At 34.3% G+C, this 20456-nt stretch overlaps 2 protein-coding genes and 1 pseudogene across 2 annotated transcripts in view; 2 read left to right on the top strand and 1 right to left on the bottom strand.

Moving 5' to 3' along the window:
* The window catches only part of LOC140984103 (elicitor-responsive protein 3-like), a 33689-nt gene that overhangs the window by 9592 nt on the left and 3641 nt on the right, over positions 1-20456 (top strand). The gene's annotated exons all lie outside the window — the stretch shown is intronic.
* On the top strand, positions 2479-3664 carry LOC140984123 (protein IRX15-LIKE-like). Its single transcript, XM_073451329.1, has one exon. It carries the CDS (start codon positions 2555-2557, stop codon positions 3491-3493), a length of 939 nt encoding a protein of 312 aa, XP_073307430.1. The 5' UTR covers positions 2479-2554; the 3' UTR covers positions 3494-3664.
* Positions 8566-10074, bottom strand: LOC140984656 (uncharacterized protein At4g06744-like; annotated as a pseudogene).

Raw genomic sequence — 20456 nt, 5'->3', positions numbered from 1 at the left:
TCGGTCAATCAGTTTGGATCATTATCTGTTGCTTCGATGCTGAACCCCTAGTATTGCATGTTTCTCTTGCTTCTTCATGTTTTTTTATTGTTGGGAATTTATTCTCTAGCCATTTGTATTACAGATATATGGTCTAGTTTGCCCATGGTGAGCGAAAATATCTATTGACATTCCCCATGGATCTGCCGAGTCTAACCATTTGGGTTGTACCAATCCGTTATCCCTAACCAGCTGTTTTGGTAATTCATTTGGTGACTACCTTCTGATTCCCTAGCAAATGGACCCGTGAATCGTAATCATCTGCTTTAAAATGCTGCCAAATGGTGTAATTTTCTCAACTTTTGAACCCAATTGCAATTGCCTAAATTAATTCATAGAGAAGAGGACCAATTGATGAAACCCTGTCGTTATACCCTTGAAAGTTGTTTGGTGAAGCGGATAGTTCATGTAAATGATTTCTTTTTTAGTTTAAATCCTAGCCTAGTGCTCATCTTTGTCATCTGACAGACACTACGATGTTGATCTTGGAATACGAATCAGTTGGTGGATTTATGAGGATGGAATTCGACGCTGGAGTGCGTCTGTGCTGGAGTGCCGATGATCACGTTGCCTCTGTCGGCGGAGCAGTTTATCATCAGAAGCTGGTGACTGAGGTGTTGAAGATCGGGCTGAGGGTTGGGAGTGAGGAGTGGGCTTCGTGGAATATGGAGAGGAAGGTGGTGGTGAGGAGGGAGAAGGTGGAGGTGACGGTGCGGAGGTTGATGGGCGATGGTAGAGGCGAGGTGGAAGAAATGAGGCGGCGGGCAAAGGATCTGGCGGCGGAGGGTCGGAGGGCGGTGAAGGAAGGGAGGGTATTCGTTTAGAGATGTTGATGCTTTGATTGACGAGATCACATCTTCTTCCCAGTAAAAATCAGATTGCGTACAAAGTTTGATAAAATCATTATCTACTTGACACGATATTGTAGAGGAATATTATAATCAACAATTAACAAGTTTCGTAATACGATATAAACAATGTCAGTATATTTGATAAATAACACAAAGTAACATTGTCTTTATAACTGAATTTACAAAATGAAAAAAAAAATAAATGTGGAAGCGTTTCTACAACTTAAATTAAATAACAAAAATAAAAAAAATTGGTCTTAACTTCACAAAGATTCATTATCATCATTACTCCCAAAGGTATTTTTGTTTTTTTTCTTCAACTTGTTTATCGTCCTTATTTAAAGTGAGAATATAAGAAGTGAATATCATGTGAAATACTCAGCAAGTGAGGAATGTTTGAGATATATAACAACAAACATACACGTATATATATTATTTCGAAATCTTGAGATAACATCACATAATTTGAATCATAAAACATATTCATACTTCATAATCTTAACGTCATAACATAAATTTCAAATCACTTTATATTTCGGTCTAAAATCTAAATTTCTGTCTCAATTAAATGATTAATCATATTAAATATATGTTATTATTTTATATTATGTTAGAGTTTTTAGCACTTTTGAAATATCGAAAATTCACACTTTCTCATGTAAACATTAAACAGAGATCTTAGATCTTAACATTTTATAAAATTTGTACGAACATCTCCTACATTAACTGAAAATATGACAAATTGAAGTATTTTAGTGATATCTAATAGACCAATGATCAATAAAAAAAAATAAAACTCAAATAAAAGAAGTGCACATTTTCAATATTTCACAAAAAGTATAGTAGTGTGTTTCAAATTGATAATTTACCAAACGGGAATAAAGCATGTCCTTTCTTGAAATCTGTGGCCATACTCGATCTCCAATACATTAGCTAAAAATATTCTAAAACTTTGTATGCTTTCTTAATTTACACACTCAAAAATACACTAAAATTTTGATTTCATAAAAATTTATTATCTTATATATATGAGAAAAGGAGAATAGATTATATTCTCCTTTTCTCTTTGTTCCAAATTGTATAAGCCAAAATTTTATTTTTGAAAGCGAATATAGTCGTTGGATTTTTTCTCCTACATAGTGCCATTTATCGGTTCCGAACCCTCCATTTTCTCTGCGTTATGATTTCAAATCTTATTGTATCAATATATTACAGATATTTTTTTAATTAAAAACACATATAATTGGCCTCGATTTTGATTTTTATATTTAAAATTTTTATTCCAATACTCTATTCTGCACATGATAAATAACATTTTATCCATCCATTACCAAAATAATGCATAAACACATAGAAAACAATCCACATCGAACTTGATTCATGATGGTATTTTAAAAAACGAATCAAGACTGCGTCAAAATATAAAATTTGTTACGATTAAAAAGATATTTAATCCGATATTCAATTGTAACAAATTTTAAGATAAAAAAAAATTAAAAGCCAGGTAAAAAAATGTAGGAGTACAGTGCACGGACAACTTACATATGAACTCGTGCCACTGTCTTAAATTCCTCCATGTGAGGTTTTTAAAAGAAGCTGAAAGCTTTGTCCATTGATCTCTTTATCTTTCCCAGCTTTTATCAAACACTTGAACTTCAAGGCAAATGAAGCCCACCGCCAAATTCATCGTCCTCCACCCTTCCGTCCACAAATCCGGCGGTGCTGTTGGCCCAGTTGTCCCCTCACACCGCGCTTGGCTAGCGGTTTTAGCTGTATTTGTTTTCACTTTTGCTTTCACTATCATCACCACAAGAGAACCACCGATCTCCACAAACACCGCTGCCTCCGACGGCAAACCGAAGTCTCAGCTACCTAAACCCGTATTCGACGCGCTTCTTCACTATGCTTCCGCGAATGCTAGCTCCTCAGACCGCATGTCGGCGGACGAGGTGAAGTCCGTCGCCGCGGTCCTACGTCGCTGCAACCCTCCTTGCAACTTCCTCGTGTTCGGGCTCACACACGAGACCCTCCTCTGGAACTCCCTCAACCATAATGGCCTTACGGTTTTCATCGACGAGAGCTCTTATCTGGTCTCCAAACTCGAAGAAAAACACCCGTTCATCAATGCCTTCGACGTCCAATTCACCACGAAAGTAAGCGAACTGTACGATTTGATGGAGCACTACAAACAAGAAATCAGCAACGAATGCCGCCCAGTCCAGAACCTCTTGTTCTCAGACTGCAGATTGGCGATCAACGACCTGCCCAACCACGTGTACGATGTGCCATGGGACGTGATCCTCATCGACGGGCCTCGTGGGTATTTTGCGGCGGCACCAGGGAGAATGGCCGCCATATTCACCGCCGGAGTTCTAGCAAGGAGCAAAAGGGTCGAAACCGGCGGCGAAACCCAAACCCACGTGTTCGTACATGAAATTGAGAGGGAAGTCGAGCGGATTTGCAGTGAGGAGTTTCTGTGCAGGCATAATTCAGTTGAGACGAAGGATCGGTTGGGGCATTTTGTCGTGGGAAAAATGGAGGCTAATCTGAATCGGTTCGAATTTTGTCCCACTTCTGATTCATCATCAGTTTCTCCGAACTGAACTTCTCTAGGTTTCATTTTTATATTTCAGTCAAGTTTCCAAATCAAACCTTGAAAATCTGCCAAGATCTTGTCTAAAATTTAAGTAATTTTAAATTTTCAATTGTATTTCTATGCTATAAATCAAATTTCCAAAAATAATCCAATGTAAATATTTGAATTTCAGATAAGAAATCGATCGAGTTTCTTTTCATCCTAAACAGTTTAGGTCGGTTATATTTTCTCGGTTACACTTCGAATAATTATCACATATCTCTATAATCATTGGATGATCATATGAATCTCTCGTATTTTTCTGTATCATATTAGCAGAAACATTCTAGGTGTAATACATTTTCAAGTGTGTTTGATGTGTGTACTATAAAATAATATGTAATCAATTTGATCACATTAATGTTTGGATTTTATGAATTTAATTAGTATAAAATTTTGATTTGGATATAATTTATATGATATTCATTAAAATTAAGTTTATTATCCAAAGTATTCAAAGGAACTTGAAATCATTAATTTGCAATAATAACTTATATTAAATGTATCATGAGAGATTTTATTCCATCTTATATTACAAGATATTCTTTAGTATACATGACTAGCGTGGTTTACTTGATCGTGTTAGTCTAAGATTTTATCAATACGTATCGAAAGATAATATTACAAGTTTAAATNTTTTATTTGCAAGTGATCACAATCTGTTACATGACGAAATGAATCTAGTAACTTGATGCTTAGCTTTGAGATAAATGCGATGTCACGTGGCTAGAGTGACTAAAGCTGTCTGACCAATAAATACTTGCCTTTTAACGAAATTTAATTTTGCATTAAAATTTCATTCACCAATGGAAATAATCTTGCAAAACATTTTATGTAATATTTCTTGTAACATGATCTCGAGTAAAATTTTTATTGATATAAATTATGATTCAGTTACAAAATCAGTTAAAATTTGATATATATGACAACTCATTATTGGTGTAACAGACAATGTTGTAGGAAATTGTGTGTGCGCAAAATAATATGTTCCATAAATCATTTAAGAAATTTTATTTTTTTTATTATGTAAAATTGAAATTTAATTTGTTTAGCAAAAACATATCGAGTCATTCCTCTAATAGATCTCGTTTTTTAATAACAATATATTTATTGTCAAATATATATGGGATTATTAAATATATAGCAAAGTTTACATCATTATTTCCCTTGTCAAAAATTTGTGTGAAACGATCTCACAGGACGTATTTGTGAGACAGATATCTTATTCGGATCATCCATGAAAAAATATTACTTTTTATTGTTAATATCGACAGGGTTGATCCGTCTCACAGATAAAGATTCATGAGATATATTTCTTATTTGGATCATCCATGAAAAAATATTACTTTTTATGCTAAGAATATTACTTTTTATTGTGAGTATCGGTAGGATTGATCCGTCTCACAGATAAAAATTCGTGATATCGTCTCACAAGAGACCTACTCTTATTTTCCTCATATACAAGAGAAGACCAACAATTCCAAATTTCAATGTATATTATTTAAATCATATATTTGTATGTACAATATTTTTTTGCCTAAGTAATTTTATGTAAAAAAACATATTAAAAATAAGAACTTTAGATATTTTTTTTAATAATTAATTAAAATTTCTTTTTAGGATTATATGTTTATACTAAATTGGTCACTCCACATACATCCCATCTATCATAATATAGTATATGTTAATGATGCACATTATTTTCAAACGAGTTTAATTCATGTGAAAAACACTATTATTTTAATATTTGAAAATAATAAAAATGAAGAGGATTATTTTTTTTAAAAAAAAATTCAAAACATATCTTATTAGTTTATTAACACATAATTAAGTTAGCGATATTTCGGAACAAAAATCTTAATTTTTTGAAATTTTTGATACGAAAGAAATGCAATATTTGTTAATAAGAAAAAAAATTAAACAACTGGAACTTTTTTTAAATTAAAATTTATATTTCTTAAAACTTAAACAATTTATTCATTTATCGACAAATTATTATTTGATAAAAAGGCATATTAATGTTCGGTACTCAGAGTTGGGCAAAGATGCAAGGCGTTCACAAATTTTGTGCCCAAGCATTTATTACGTTTTTATTATTTATTTTCTGGTAGATATTTAACTAAACATGTCACCTAATCTCCCAAAGAAAATTAATTCAAAACCAAGAAATCTTTCGACGTTGAGATTTACGTGACCCCATTTCGGATTTGGATTCTTTCTTGGCCCCTTTTAACCAATAAACAACTCAATAATTTTGAATGTTTATTTAAAAACTTGTATATATTTTTGGGGAAGAAATAGAAAAAAAATATTAAAATTTTGATCATATTAATATGTATTTTAGGACTCTTAATCATTTATTTTTCAAATTTTGATGATTTTAATCATTTTTCGCATGAACGTTTGTCGGAGAAAATGACTCAAATTTGAATATTAGAAAATGACTCAAATTGAAAAAAATATTCAAAGATAAATGACAATAACTAAAATTTGACAATATATAGAAGATAAAAATTTGTGTGAGACGGTCTCACGAGTCGTATTTTGTGATACGGTTATCTTATTTGTATCATCCATGAAAAAATATTACTTTTTATGCTAAGAGTATTACTTTTTATTGTGAATATCGGTAGGGTTGACCCGTCTCACAGATAAAGATTCGTGAGACCGTCTCACAAGAGGCCTACTTTATATAGAAGACCCAACTTGAAAAGAGGCATATCTACATAAAATTATTATTTTCCCAAAAAATTTATTGCAATACAAAGATTTATGCATAACAAAATCTAGAGGCGTCGATGGACTGTATAAATTGCACTTGCCCGAATAATGCCCGTGCACTAATCAATTCTTTTAAAAAAAATCATTAGGATGGCAATGAAATCTGCAACCACTTTATTTTTATTTCTGGTGTTTTTTTATGATATTTCGATGGTCGGAATTTTTCCCCGAGTACTTGGAGGTTGACGTGCGATGAACAAATCCTAGTATTATGGGAGAGAGTAACGCGACAATTTAATGTATCTGAGAGCGACATAATTTTGCATGTAAAATTTAGTTATTTTGATTGAAGGTTTTCTATCGCATCATCGTTTAAGACAAGTGTAGCACCTTTGATAAATTTATAATGTCTTACAATGAGTTCTTACAAGAAGTTGCGTTAACCATCGTCGTAAAATAAAGATATCTAAAAAGTAGTTACTATAAGAACTTATTATGCACTCAAACTTGTGCCGACGTGGGCCTTGTGCATGACCAGGCCTGTGCCTGTGTAGAGGCACGAGAGTCCATTGACTCAAGCCCATTTATTTTATGGGACCTATAATTTTTTGAAAATTTTATTATATATTAGTATATGTTTTTCCAACATAAATATATAATTTTGGGTTTTTTTATAATAAAGTCATTGTCTTCCTCAGACTTTATTCCACACATTCCAATATTATAATAACTACCTTTGGTAGAAAATAACAATCATTCTTTTTGTTAATTTCAATTTAATATTTCATGTATCTATTCTATTTTATTAAAGTTGAGGACATGATAGTAACCACCTAGGAAGGACACCAACTTTTTCTTCTAACTTTACTCTTATATGATAATAATATTACACTTTTGTTTTTTGTTTTTTTTTTTTTAAATTTCAACACACACTTTTATTTATATATTTTTTATTTCAACAATTCAAATATCAATTTAGTCCCTCCATAATTTGTCAAATTTCACTATAGTCCATCGATAATGATAAAAAAGACTGTACACACACATCGCGTGTGCAGAGTAACTAGTATTTCTTACGTCTTAACCCGCATAAAAGAAAAAAATTGCTCTGCCTACTCAATGTTTAATTAGTGGACAAAATATTTATGACTCTATTTTTTAACTCGCGCAATCCTCATGTCCAAACACTACTAGTTCGTATGAAAAATTTGACTACAGAGGACCTATTGAAAAAAACATTCGCTACCGCTTCTTGTCATCAGCAAGCGGTACAGCCGCGCCTATAATCGAGATTCATTCGGTGTTATTCGATTAATAGTGAATTCCCTAGAAAATCTAAACCATGAAGTTTCTCGATCTTTTTAGATAATCACGAATCTTCCGCTATATTCTTTAACGTATCTGACTATTTTGGGCGGTTGGTTTTCCTTTTTTATTTTCTCGTACAAGATTGTTTTGCTTCATCGAGCACTAAAATTTTGTATCATAGCACTAGATCAGTAGTATTACTATAGTATCCGACAGTTCCATATGTTGTCTACAATCTGTTCGGCGAAATATATAAATCTGCTCTATAAGGTGATTTTTTTTAGTTATCATTTTGGACATGTTTATTTTTTTATTCGTTTATTTTTATATTAATTTTAATATATTGATTTAATTCGAAAAAGTTGTTATGGAACTAAAAAAATATAAACAAACGATGAGAGAATTTTTTAAAAAAGTTAGACTCGGGCCCAAAAATTGCTAGGATCGGCCTTGTGCATGACATAATGACATCAGAGCCGAGTATCAGCACAAACACTGAGAAATAAGTGTTATGCAAGACAAAATGTTATATATGTGGGTGAGACTCACCTCTTTACTTTGTGAGACAAAATGCTACATGTATGAGAACCACATCTTGAATCTGTATGAGTCAACTCTACATTCTCGGTGTTGGTATATTGATATTCAAGTCGCAGCGATGATGTCACGTTCTGAAGAAGCATTGAATGTGACACCCTTTTTGTGAGATGGTGTCATTAGTTAATTTTGTGAGATGAATATTTTATTTAGGTATCCTATAAAAAAAATATTTTTTTTAATATCAAAAGTATTTTTTTATTTTAAATATATTGATGCACAAAATAGATTATTTAGTTGCAAAAGTAAAATACCCAATATTGAACCAAAACTAAAGGCTTGTGAAACAATGGACACCGGTCATATTTCATATTTACATGTAAAAACAAGACTCGACCCGCACGAACATTGGAAATATCTTAACTAATTCATCACACAAAAAAAAATTTCAAAATTCACATAATCAATGAGGATTCAAAGCATTATATGATCGACCCGACCCGACCCGACCCACACGAACATAGCGCGATGACTTCAAAAAAATTTGGTGAGAAACACAGTACTTGGAATCCAAGTGAAATATCTTTCATCACCGCAAGATTGGGTTTTGGATAAGAAATCATGACATTCTGCTTCTGATCTCTGGCCCCGTAGGCCCGAAATGCAATTCATTTTCACATCAAGCACGTTTTCTTTGATCAATTTCACACATTCCGGGCCTACCTATGTAAAATAATTGTAGGACAACGATAAGTTTCCCAAATTGGGCAGTTTTCAAACAAGCTCTGAAACAGTCCCTTATATCTGGTTCTGCGCCAAGTTCAAAATCTGTATCTGGGTCAAGCACGCAAAGATTGCGGAATTGGGCCCGTCAAGCTGTTTCGGCTCGAGTCAAAGAGTGTCATCTTTTCTGGAAGCCCGATTTCACGTGGTAGACATCTGGACAGTTGGTTGTTAAGTAATAGAATCTCGTGCAAAGTCTTGGCTGCTTGGCCAATGCTTCGCGGGATGGGACCGGTGAAGTTGTTGTTGGCCAAGATCAAGTAGAGAGCCGGAGTCGAGCCCAAATTATCAGGCAGCCGCTGATTGAAATTATTATTGATGAAAAGCACATCGACATCTAGCATGAAAACTTGGGGCGGAACCAAGCCTGAAAATGTGTTGAACCTAAGATCCAAGAAAGTTAACTTGGTAGCACCGAGAACTTGATACGGAACTCACAAGTGTACTTGTTATTGCCCAGATCAAGTTCGAATAAGTACTTATGCTCGGAAATTTTGGAAGGAATCGTACCCTTAAAATTATTGGAATTTGCATGGAAAACGAAAATATCCGGAAGTTGATCGATGAATCCGTCCAGGGTGAGTCGAGGACTGTTGAATTTGAAGCCGTTGAATGTCGCTACGGCCAGTGGCGGAGCCACAGTCCATGACACCCGGGTCAATTTTTTTTTAAAATATTTTATATGTAAATTGTGTATAATTTTTTATTAATATGATATTAGTTGGGGTAGATCAATTTGAAATATTAAAAGATTGTAGAGTTTAAAATTCTAGTTCAGGAAAAACCATATTCTGGCTCCGCCACTACTCTCACTAGTGCTTTCTCGATTAGAAAGAGGCCGCAAATGGCCTTTGTACTTGTTAAATATATGGGCCGACCCATGTCTTGGTGATGCACTGATGCCCAACGGGGCGCATTTTATCTTGTTCTTGAATCTTTGGATTACGGGGTACACTAATTCGAGTCTCTTGCTTTCAAATAGCAAAGGTGGAGGTGATGGTACCCTAGGACATGGAATCGGTGGCGGAGGAGGAGAGTCACATCCACAGCTGCCGCCCCACCCCCGCCGCGGCCGCTGACGACGATCTCTAATGCCTCTCTACTATTTCCAACAATATGATCATCGGTAACATTGCGAAAGCAAGTTACACGATACAAGAGATTGGCCAAGATAAAAGAAACAATATAATGGAACTTCATCTCTACTTTGGCATACACAAAAACAATACTTAGTAGAAGTGCTATAAAAAAAAAAAAAGACTGGTTTTTTGTTTGGTATATATGCGGGAAGGAAGTCCGGACCAGTGGATGATTGTTGGCTAGCAAATCCCCTTTTTCTATAGATGCTTTTTTGTCATGGGACAACTCAATATGTTATCTGTAAATTTTTGTCCCGGGATATCTACTAGTCCGAGAAGAAAATTTCAGTAAGATTTAGGGCCACCTAAAGTGAATGTCCGCCCGTATTCTGGCCTCCTGGAATGACTGTCCATCAAATGGGATCGATGTCCATTCAGATTTTCTAACCACCCGGATCGGCTGTTCATCCGAATTGGATTTTCACTCGGAGTTGCTGAACACTGGGATCGGCTATCTACCCGGATCGGTTGATCATCCATATTGATTAATCACTTGGAAACTTTCGTTCAGATCATATTATTTCATTGCTACATCACAAACCAAGTGTTATATAAACGGATTTGGATAATCTGTAGTGGCTGAAAACACAACATGTATTGTGTATTTTTTTACACGAGATGATGACTTTTCAAATTTATTTGACACTGTGTGAGATCCACCAGATGAACAGTTTATGTAAAAAGAGTTGTGTTTTTAACATAACATAGGATCCAAATCCTACATAAACATTCCTCAATGCTTCTATAAAACCTCACAACATATATACTGGCCATTCAATTTCGATGGTTATTGAAATGAAAATTTTGGGAGGTATAATTAATTGGAATATAATTATAGTTGAAAGCTGTTTGCATTCAGCTAACGAGTGATGATGGTCAAGTGTGGAAGCTACTCGATCTTTACTTTCGCGCTTATAAGTTTTCAGTACTATTTGTCATTGAAAGTAAGCTTTAAATCAAAGTTTTATTGAGAGTTTTAGTCCGACAATGTTAAAGTCATGTTGCAGTGGGTAATTTCAAACTACTTGTAATTATCAAAGTCTTTTACTACAAGCTTTTCTTGAGTAAGAAGGGGTGATGTAGAAATATTGAAATCTTCGAATATCCAGAAACAATTTCGCATTCAGTTTACTATTGCATTTTAATAAACATTCCTCATCAAACTTTATTGAGTCATTCGTTCGATCATTTTCATCAACCCTACTTCCGCACAGGTCAAATGATTGACTTGCTCAAAACCTAATTAACAAGAATCAAATTTCAGTATTGCTAACCTAATCGAAATATTTTAGGGGTGTCAATCAGGTCAGGTGGGTCGGGTTTCGGGTCAACCCGCGATTTTTTTTCAACCCGAACCCAAACCAACCCGAACACGAACACGTTTAACCCGAATTTTATTTATTTTTTTTAAAAAAATTAATTAAAAAAACTAAAAATAATAATAATATTTTAATTTAAACATATAATAACAAAATTTTCGGTTTAAATTTGAAAGTTTTATTATAAAAAATTAAAAGTATATTTACTAAATCAAATAAACAATTGTTAAAAAAATAAAAAAAAATTCAGGTCAACCCGCGACCCAACCCGAAACACGTCTAACCTGACACTAACCCGAACCCACCTAACCCGAACCCTTTATTGAAAAAAGTTTTCAATAAATATTTAATCTTATTTCATGATAAGTGATTAACAATGTTTTTTTTAAAAAAATAAAATGACATGAATAAGTCATCCTAATGCATTTTTCATGAAAAACTAACAATGACTGCATTTGTGGTGATTAATCGAAAATATAATATTTTTTTATACATTTGGAGTATTCAAAGAGCGAAATCAAGTATCTCAAACCCTATAATAGATACTTTATATGTCAAAATAAATATTTACTCGTATTCCATGATAATTTAGAAAAAATATTTTTAAAAAATATATTTTAGATGGAGAAGACCCATGAAATTTTTGGAAATAAAATAATATATTTATTTACAAAAATATCGAAAAGTTTAAAATCTCAAAATGAACGAAATTCTTATAAATTATAAAATTATAATGCTTTTACGTAATTAATATAAAAATAAATTAAAATGTGAAAAGAATTTAAAAAAATATATACATTAGAGATTGTATTATATCGATAGCGTATCGAAATTGTTGATATAAAATTTATTCCGTACTGAAATTTCGATACAGTATCCGTATATTTTTTCTATAAAGAATTTTTTATATGATATACAGTTTTCTTTGAAAATTTCGATATATCATACCGAACCACCCGTACACCAAATAATTTTTTTGATAAAACGACAAATATATGATTATTATATATATAATAATATAATTTATGTAGGCATATATAATATATAATACATATTACATATATATACATAATATAATATAAATATATATACATAAATTACATATTTCACAACAGGCGGGGCATTGAAACTTTTTGAAAATATTTAAAAAAAAAATTATTTACCACGTCTGTGTCAGCGGTGGGAGCATATTAAATTTTGTTCTCATCCCAATTAATGTCGAAAGAGAAATCAGACGTATAAACTCAACCCGATGAGAATCTCATTGTTCTCATCCCAATTAATGTCGAAAGAGAAATCAGACATATAAACTCAACCCGGTGAGAATCTCAACCCGACCTGAATTTGTTCCGAACCCTGAAAATTTTCCTAAATAATTTTCATTCTTCTTCATAATTTGCTGATTTTGGTTGTCCGTGTTAGGGAGAGGAGGAAAATTATTGCAGTATGGAATTATTTTGAGGAAAAAAATCTTGATTAGTCAAACACAAAAAAAAAATCTCAAAAAAAGTAGTGTGTTAAAGGAATTTTCCTCCTATTTCAATGGAAAATAAAATATGTTATTAAGAAAGAATTTCACCATCTTACTCCAATCTCTTCAACTTCGTTACAAAACTCTTTAGTTCCTGTTATTTTGTCCAAAAACAGTCATTTCTTTTTCCATTTGGTATAATTTATAGTCTTCATGAATTAAAAAATATTTTTTTTTGGATATCCTCTCTCTACCCGACGGAATCCAAACATTTGAGCCCCAACATTTTTCAGATACGGAATCGGGATGAAAATACTCAATTCTTATTTGGACAACAATTAGATAAGAAGATTACGAAATGTGTCCTTACCCGATCCCTTCCCTATTTCTAGTCACTTATCAACGGTGTTCATCAACTGAATGAGAAAGGGATGGCAATGCGAGAGAGCAAAAGTGGGTTTTTCATCCTCATCCTCATTCTCATCCTCATTCCCGCCCATGAATTGTATCACTACCCCTACACCCATTTCTTTCGGGTTCGAGGAATCCCCGAACATGAACCCACGGGAATCAAATCCACATCCCCTCAGGGTCATAACAAAACATATTAACATTGGAATTTCCTTTACCATTTTTGATTTAAATTATAATAGTGCTTTTGATTTATAATATGCTTGAGACGAAAATGAATATATTTTAACAAAATGAAATGAATCGAATAGAAATTCATATTGTTCTTATTTGTAAATAGCATAGACTATCCCGATCTTGGGCTCTTTTAGGGCATTTTCTCTTATGGGATTTCTCATGCATTATTACTCAAATCATAACGAATCGAATGTATCATTTCAGAACATAACGAGTGGAAATGAGAGACACGAAACAAATATTGATTATCATAATAATCATGAGCTATCCTGGTATTAGATTATGTTTGGGGCCTTTTCCCATGAAAGGATCGATCATGAGCTCTCTTTGGGGCTTTCTCCTTCACACGCTTTCTCATGCACCATTATTCAAATCATGACGAAGTGAGAATATCAAATCGGAACAGAACGAGCAGAAGTAAAGGAAACGAAGCATGAGAAAGCCTATATTGATTCGATCGAATTTTAAAAACAAAAATATAATGATTTTAAAGCATACATATTGGACAAATTAAACTCCGGCTTGAAAACTTTGAGGAACTTTGCTTGAATTTCTGCAGAATCTTAGTCTAACTAGTCTAACTATTCATCATATTTCTCGAAAGTTCGAGAGTTTTTGTGAGAATTTTTTGTGTGGTTTTACACTAAACCAAAGTCTATATTTCTCGTTCTCAAAATGTGAGGTGAAAAGTCTTCTATTCAAGGTCATTTATCTTCTCTTAATTGCCATTATTTTGTTCTTAATATTGATAGTTTAATGACTGATTTATTATGGTTTGAATTAGTCATTAAAATAATATAAATGGTTAATAATGAGGGAAGTGGTGATTCAAATTTCCAAGAATATGATTACGTGAAACTCGAAAATGTTGTGTCAAAATGAGCTGCATATTCAAGTCTTATTGTCGCAAAATTTTGGGTCTTCACAATTATTATTATTATTATTATTATTATTATTATTATTATCATTATCGGAATGTGTTCGGGGATGAAGATAATATCTCCATACGCGTCCTGAACTATTTCGGATATTCAAAAAATTATTGAACCCAAACCCTTGGGATCCTAAACTTACGAGAAAAATTGTCAATCTTATGAATAACCCATTTTTGTAAAAGTTTTCCATGGTTGCATTTAGTCGAATAATACATAGTCAACCAATCGTGCCAAGTCAACCTTAAACGTAAATCAAAACCCAAAAATCACAATCAAAGTCAACCAAACCATCAAAGTTAACCAAAAAATAAGAATAACATGTATGTGTTTGAGTTAATGGCGTCGGTGAACTTTTCGATTCCTCTTATCAAAATTTTCTCGAACGAACCTCAAATATGGTTTACCCAGTCCAATAAAACCCCTTATCAGAGAATCCTCGTTCCTATGGAATACATGCTACCGATTTCATCTATCTATATTAATGAATGATGATTACATTTCCAACTCCATTCACGGTGATACCAAGCAACGAAACGAGATATATATTGTTGGATCAATTTTAATTTATATGGGCTTATATGTGAATAATTATGTGTGTGGGTTGTCTGTTAAGTTAAGCCCAAAATAAAGTGATCAAATAAGGTTTCGGGTTATTGGGCTTTAATGTATCTGATAGGTTGTTGGGCCTTTAATGTGTAGAGACATAAGTGTAATTTCTGTTTTTATGATGGGCTAAAACAGAAATATCAGAAAATATTGATAATATTATCTATATATATGGGTCATGGTCCCCAGATCTCGCGTTATCACTTTCACTATTCTCTCTCCCATTAAGAAAATAGTTCTGAAGAGAAAATTAAAGGATTCTCTCAAAGAAAGAGCGCGTAGATCTGGAAGATCAAGGCACGTTCTAAAGAATTCAGGATTATGGCATCAGGTACGCTTCCGCTTAAGTTTTCAGTCAAATTCTTAATGATTTATCATGATGGATTCTGCGGTTTATGGGTTTTCCCCAACANAAAATTTGGTTTAAATTTTTTGATATGGCTTCAGTTCTGAAAAATTTTTGATATGGTTTCAGATCTGAAAATTTTTTTTTGATATGGTTTCAGATCTGGAAAAATATTTTAGAGAAAATCAAATCTTTTAAAGTTTTAGTTTTTGGTAAAAAAGATTTGGTTGAAGATTTTAAGGATTTGGTATAAGATTTCGATTTTCCTTCCAGTTTTTGTTCAAAAAAAATATTTTAGAGGAAAATTGAAAATTTGGAATAAAAATTTTTTTTTTTAAAAAAAAAGGTACAGATTCGGGTCGGCCCGTACGGATTCGGGTCGACCCGTACGGGTTAGGGTCGGGTCGTACGGACTCGCTAACCCGACCCATACGAATTCGGGCCGGGTCGATTCGTACGGGCCCGGTCCGGGTCGGCCCGGCCCGTACGAAATTTCCAAAAAAAAATTTTAAAATTTTTTTTTTTTTTTGGGATTCGGTTTATTCGGTTAAGGTTAAATATTCATTAATTCAAATAATGATAAAGTTATATTTATTTTTAAAATTGATTAATTGAAATAAAATGTCGTCAAAGTGACCTCTTTTATGGAAATTAATTTTATTTTGAAATACAAAATGATTTTGGGTATATGTGATTTATATGAATATTGATCGGCCCAAAGGAAGGTTAATATTTAATATAATTACATTTGCATTTGTGGTGGTAAACATGTGATAGTTATTCGGTTTTTCATGTGAATAATAAATCGGCCCAAAGGAAGATTGTTATTTGACATGATAGTTACTATCAGTGTTTGACTGCTGCGCTAGGATATCACTTACAAGTTAATATTTTGTCCAAAGATGAAACATTAATGGATTGTTCGATATTCTGCTTATGGGGGTTTACATTATTTGAATTTATTGATTATTTTATTTGGATATTTGGTTGAGCATGTATATTTGGTTTTTTTTGTTCTCTGTTCAGATTTGACTACTGCAAATATTCATTCCAACATAAATTCTATTCCTATGTCAAATGGCTCTAATTTTAAATCATGGCAAGAGAATTTATTGATAGTTCTCGGAGTCATGGATTTGGACCTGGCGAAAAGGGTTGACTCTCTACCCGCCATTACGGATAAGAGTACCTCTGATGAAAAGAGGGAGCTTGAAAGGTGGGAGAGATCGAATCGCATGTGTATGATGATCATGAAGAGGGCCATTCCAGAAACATTCAGGGGCACAATGTCTAGCGACATTGCTACGGCTAAGGCTTTCCTTCAAGACCTCGAAAAGAGGTTTGCTAAAAGTGAAAAGTCTGAAATTGGCACACTTTTGGCAAGCCTGGTTTCAATGAGGTACATGGGTAAGGGCAACATCAGGGAGTACATTATGGAAATGTCTCATCTTGCTTCAAGGTTGAAAGCACTGAAGCTTGACCTCTCTGAGAACTTGTTAGTGCATCTGGTTTTGATATCTCTTCCTCCTCAGTTTAACCAGTTCAAGGTGAGCTATAACTGTCAGAAAGAGACTTGGTCTCTGAATGAGCTCATCTCGCACTGTGTCCAAGAAGAGGAAAGGTTGAAGCAAGATAAGACAGAAAGTGCTCATTATGCCTCTACTTCGAAGGTTAAAGGAAAGAAAAGGAAGGATAAAGAAGCTGCGGATACACAGCTTCCGAAGAAACAAAAGAAGAATCCTAGTGATTCTCAAAGTTCTGGTTGTTTTTTCTGTGGCAGTAATGGGCATATGAAGAAGCAGTGCAGTAATTACCACGCTTGGCGTGCTAAGAAAGGTATGCTTCTGAATATGGTTTGTTCTGAGGTTAATTTAACTTCAGTGTCTAGACACACGTGGTGGATAGACTCTGGTGCAACAACTCACATCAGTGTGTCTATGCAGGGTTGCCTGGATTGCCGAAAACCAAGTGATGCTGAAAGATTCATCTATGTTGGTGACGGCAACAAAGTTGAAGTTGAGGCAATAGGGAAATTTAGATTATTGTTAAAGACTGGAATATATTTGGATCTTTATGAAACATTTGTCGTACCGTCTTTTAGACGGAATTTGATTTCCATTTCTGCATTGGACAAATTTGTTTATTCTTGTTCTTTTGGAAATGGAATATTTAGTTTGTTTCTCGATTCAAAATTGGTTGGTTCTGGCTCTTTATCAGGATACGATAATCTTTATTCTTTGGATGTTATTGCTTCATTTAATGAATCCATGCAAACAAGTAGAGGCACTAAAAGAAAATTAACCAGTGAGAATTTAGCTACGTTATGGCACAAAAGACTGGGTCATATTTCTGAAAAAAGAATAAGGAGACTTGTGTCAGATGAAATTCTCGAACCTTTAGATTACACAGATTTTAATAATTGTGTTAATTGTATAAAGGGAAAACAAACCAACAAAAGGAGATTTGAAGCCAACAGGTGTTCAGGCGTCTTAGAAATTATACATACTGATATTTGTGGACCATTTCCTTCGGCTTCTTGGAATGGTCAACAATATTTTATAACGTTCACAGACGATTTTTCAAGATATGGCTTCATTTATCTCATTCATGAAAAGGCACAGTCATTGGATGTGTTCAAAAACTATAAAGCTGAAGTTGAAAATCAACTTGGCTTAAAGATTAAAAGCGTTAGATCTGACCGTGGTGGTGAATACTATGGTAGATATGACGGTTCAGGTGAACAACGTCCAGGACCTTTTGCAAGATTCTTAGAGGAATGCGGTATCGTCCCACAGTACACTATGCCGGGTTCGTCCACTATGAATGGTGTTGCTGAAAGACGAAACAGAACGCTTAAAGATATGGTGAGGAGTATGATCAGTCATTCTACCTTACCAGAATCACTCTGGGGAGAAGCACTAAAGACCGCAACATATATCCTTAACAGGGTCCCAACTAAAGCATCGACCAAAACCCCTTATGAACTTTGGACGGGTAAAAAGCCTAGTCTTAAGCATTTGCACGTTTGGGGATGTCCAGCTGAGGCAAGGCCTTACAAGCCTAATGAAAAGAAACTGGACTCAAGAACGGTTAGTTGTTATTTTATTGGATACTCTGAAAGATCCAGGGGGTACAAGTTTTATGATCCCACAGGTAAGTCGATTTTTGAGTCAGGAAATGCCCGGTTCTTTGAGGATGTTGAGTTTGCGAGGGGAGATAAAGTAAGAGATATTGTCTTTGAAGAGGCCTATGTAAATATTCCCACAGGTGTCTTGGAAATTGATCAGGATTACATTCCTCACTTTGACCAAGACACAATACAGGAATATAATATTAGAGATCCTCCCATTCCAGATGAACAAACTCAAGCACCTCCAGAACCTATGCCATTAAGGAGATCCACTAGAGAGCGGAGAAATGCAGTGTCAAATGATTACATTGTATTTCTTGAAGAACATGAGGCAGACATTGAATTGATGGAGGATGATCCTATTAACTTCCGTCAAGCCATGGAAAGTTCTAACTCTCAAAAGTGGAATGATGCCATGAATGAGGAGATAAAGTCCACGAAGGACAATGACGTATGGGATCTTGTCCCATTGCCTAAAGGTACGAAGCCTATTGGTTGTAAATGGATATTTAAAACTAAGAGGGATTCGAAAGGCAATGTGGAAAGATATAAGGCTCGGCTTGTCGCTAAAGGCTTTACACAGAAAGAAGGCATTGATTATAAAGAGACTTTTTCTCCGGTTTCTTCGAAAGACTCTTTAAGGATTATAATGGTTTTGGTGGCGCATTTCGATCTTGAGCTTCATCAGATGGATGTAAAGACGGCGTTTCTAAATGGTGACATTGATGAAACGATTTATATGGTGCAGCCAGAAAATTTTGTGTCCAAAGACACAAATAATATGGTTTTCAAATTAAAAAAATCCATCTATGGGCTCAAGCAGGCATCTCGACAATGGTATTTCAAATTTCATCAAGTGATCATCTCGTTTGGTTTTGAGATGAATTTGGTCGATGATTGTGTGTACCATAAGTTCAGTGGGAGTAAGTATATTTTTCTGGTTTTATATGTTGATGACATCCTGCTCGCTAGCAACGATATAGAGTTGTTGCATGACACCAAGAGATTTCTAGCTAAGAATTTTGAGATGAAAGATCTTGGTGATGCATCTTTTGTACTGGGTATTCAGATACATCGGGATCGCTCTCGAGGTATTCTTGGATTATCTCAGAAAGGCTATATCGAGAAAGTTCTCAAGCGATATGGGATGCAAGATTGCAAACCAACGGATACCCCTGTGGCTAAGGGAGACAAATGTAGTCTCAAACAATGCCCAAAGAATGATTTTGAGGAAAAAGAAATGCAGAAGATTCCCTATGCATCTGCAGTGGGGAGTCTGATGTATGCTCAGGTTTGTACACGTCCAGATATTGCGTACGTGACAGGAATGTTGGGACGATATTTAAGTAATCCAGGAGTGGAACATTGAAAAGCAGTCAAAAGGGTCTTACGGTACCTACAGAGAACAAAAGATTACGTGCTCATATATCGGAGGTTAGATCAGCTTGAGAGCATTGGGTATACTGACTCCGATTTTGCTGGATGCCAAGATAGTATGAAATCTACGCCGGGCTACATCTATCTCCTTGCTGGAGGTGCCATTTCCTGGAAGAGTGCTAAACAGTCACTTATAGCCTCTTCCACCATGGCAGCTGAGTTTGTAGCGTGTTATGAGGCATCCAATCATGGAATATGGTTGCAAAATTTTGTCACGGGACTGCGCATTGTTGATGACATTGAAAGGCCACTAAGGTTACATTGTGACAATAAATCAGCAGTTACGTATTCCAATAACAACAGGAGCTCGACGAAGTCAAAACATATTGACATCAAGTTTCTGGTTGTTAAAGAAAGAATTCAGAGTGGAAAGTTGTCTATTGAGTATATAGGTACAAACTCCATGGTTGCGGATCCGCTTACTAAGGGATTACCACCCAAACAGTTTCATGAGCACATTGCTAGTATGGGTTTTATGTCAATTGATGAAATTCAGTTTTAGTGGGAGTTTGTTATTTTAAATGCTTTTCAGTTGTAGACATTTTTAGTTA

Source organism: Primulina huaijiensis, chromosome 9 (genome assembly GCF_012295235.1).
Source record: "Primulina huaijiensis isolate GDHJ02 chromosome 9, ASM1229523v2, whole genome shotgun sequence".
Lineage (NCBI taxonomy): Eukaryota > Viridiplantae > Streptophyta > Magnoliopsida > Lamiales > Gesneriaceae > Primulina > Primulina huaijiensis.
The sequence above is the reverse complement of the archived record's forward strand: the minus strand, read 5'-3'. Positions and strand labels throughout refer to the sequence as shown.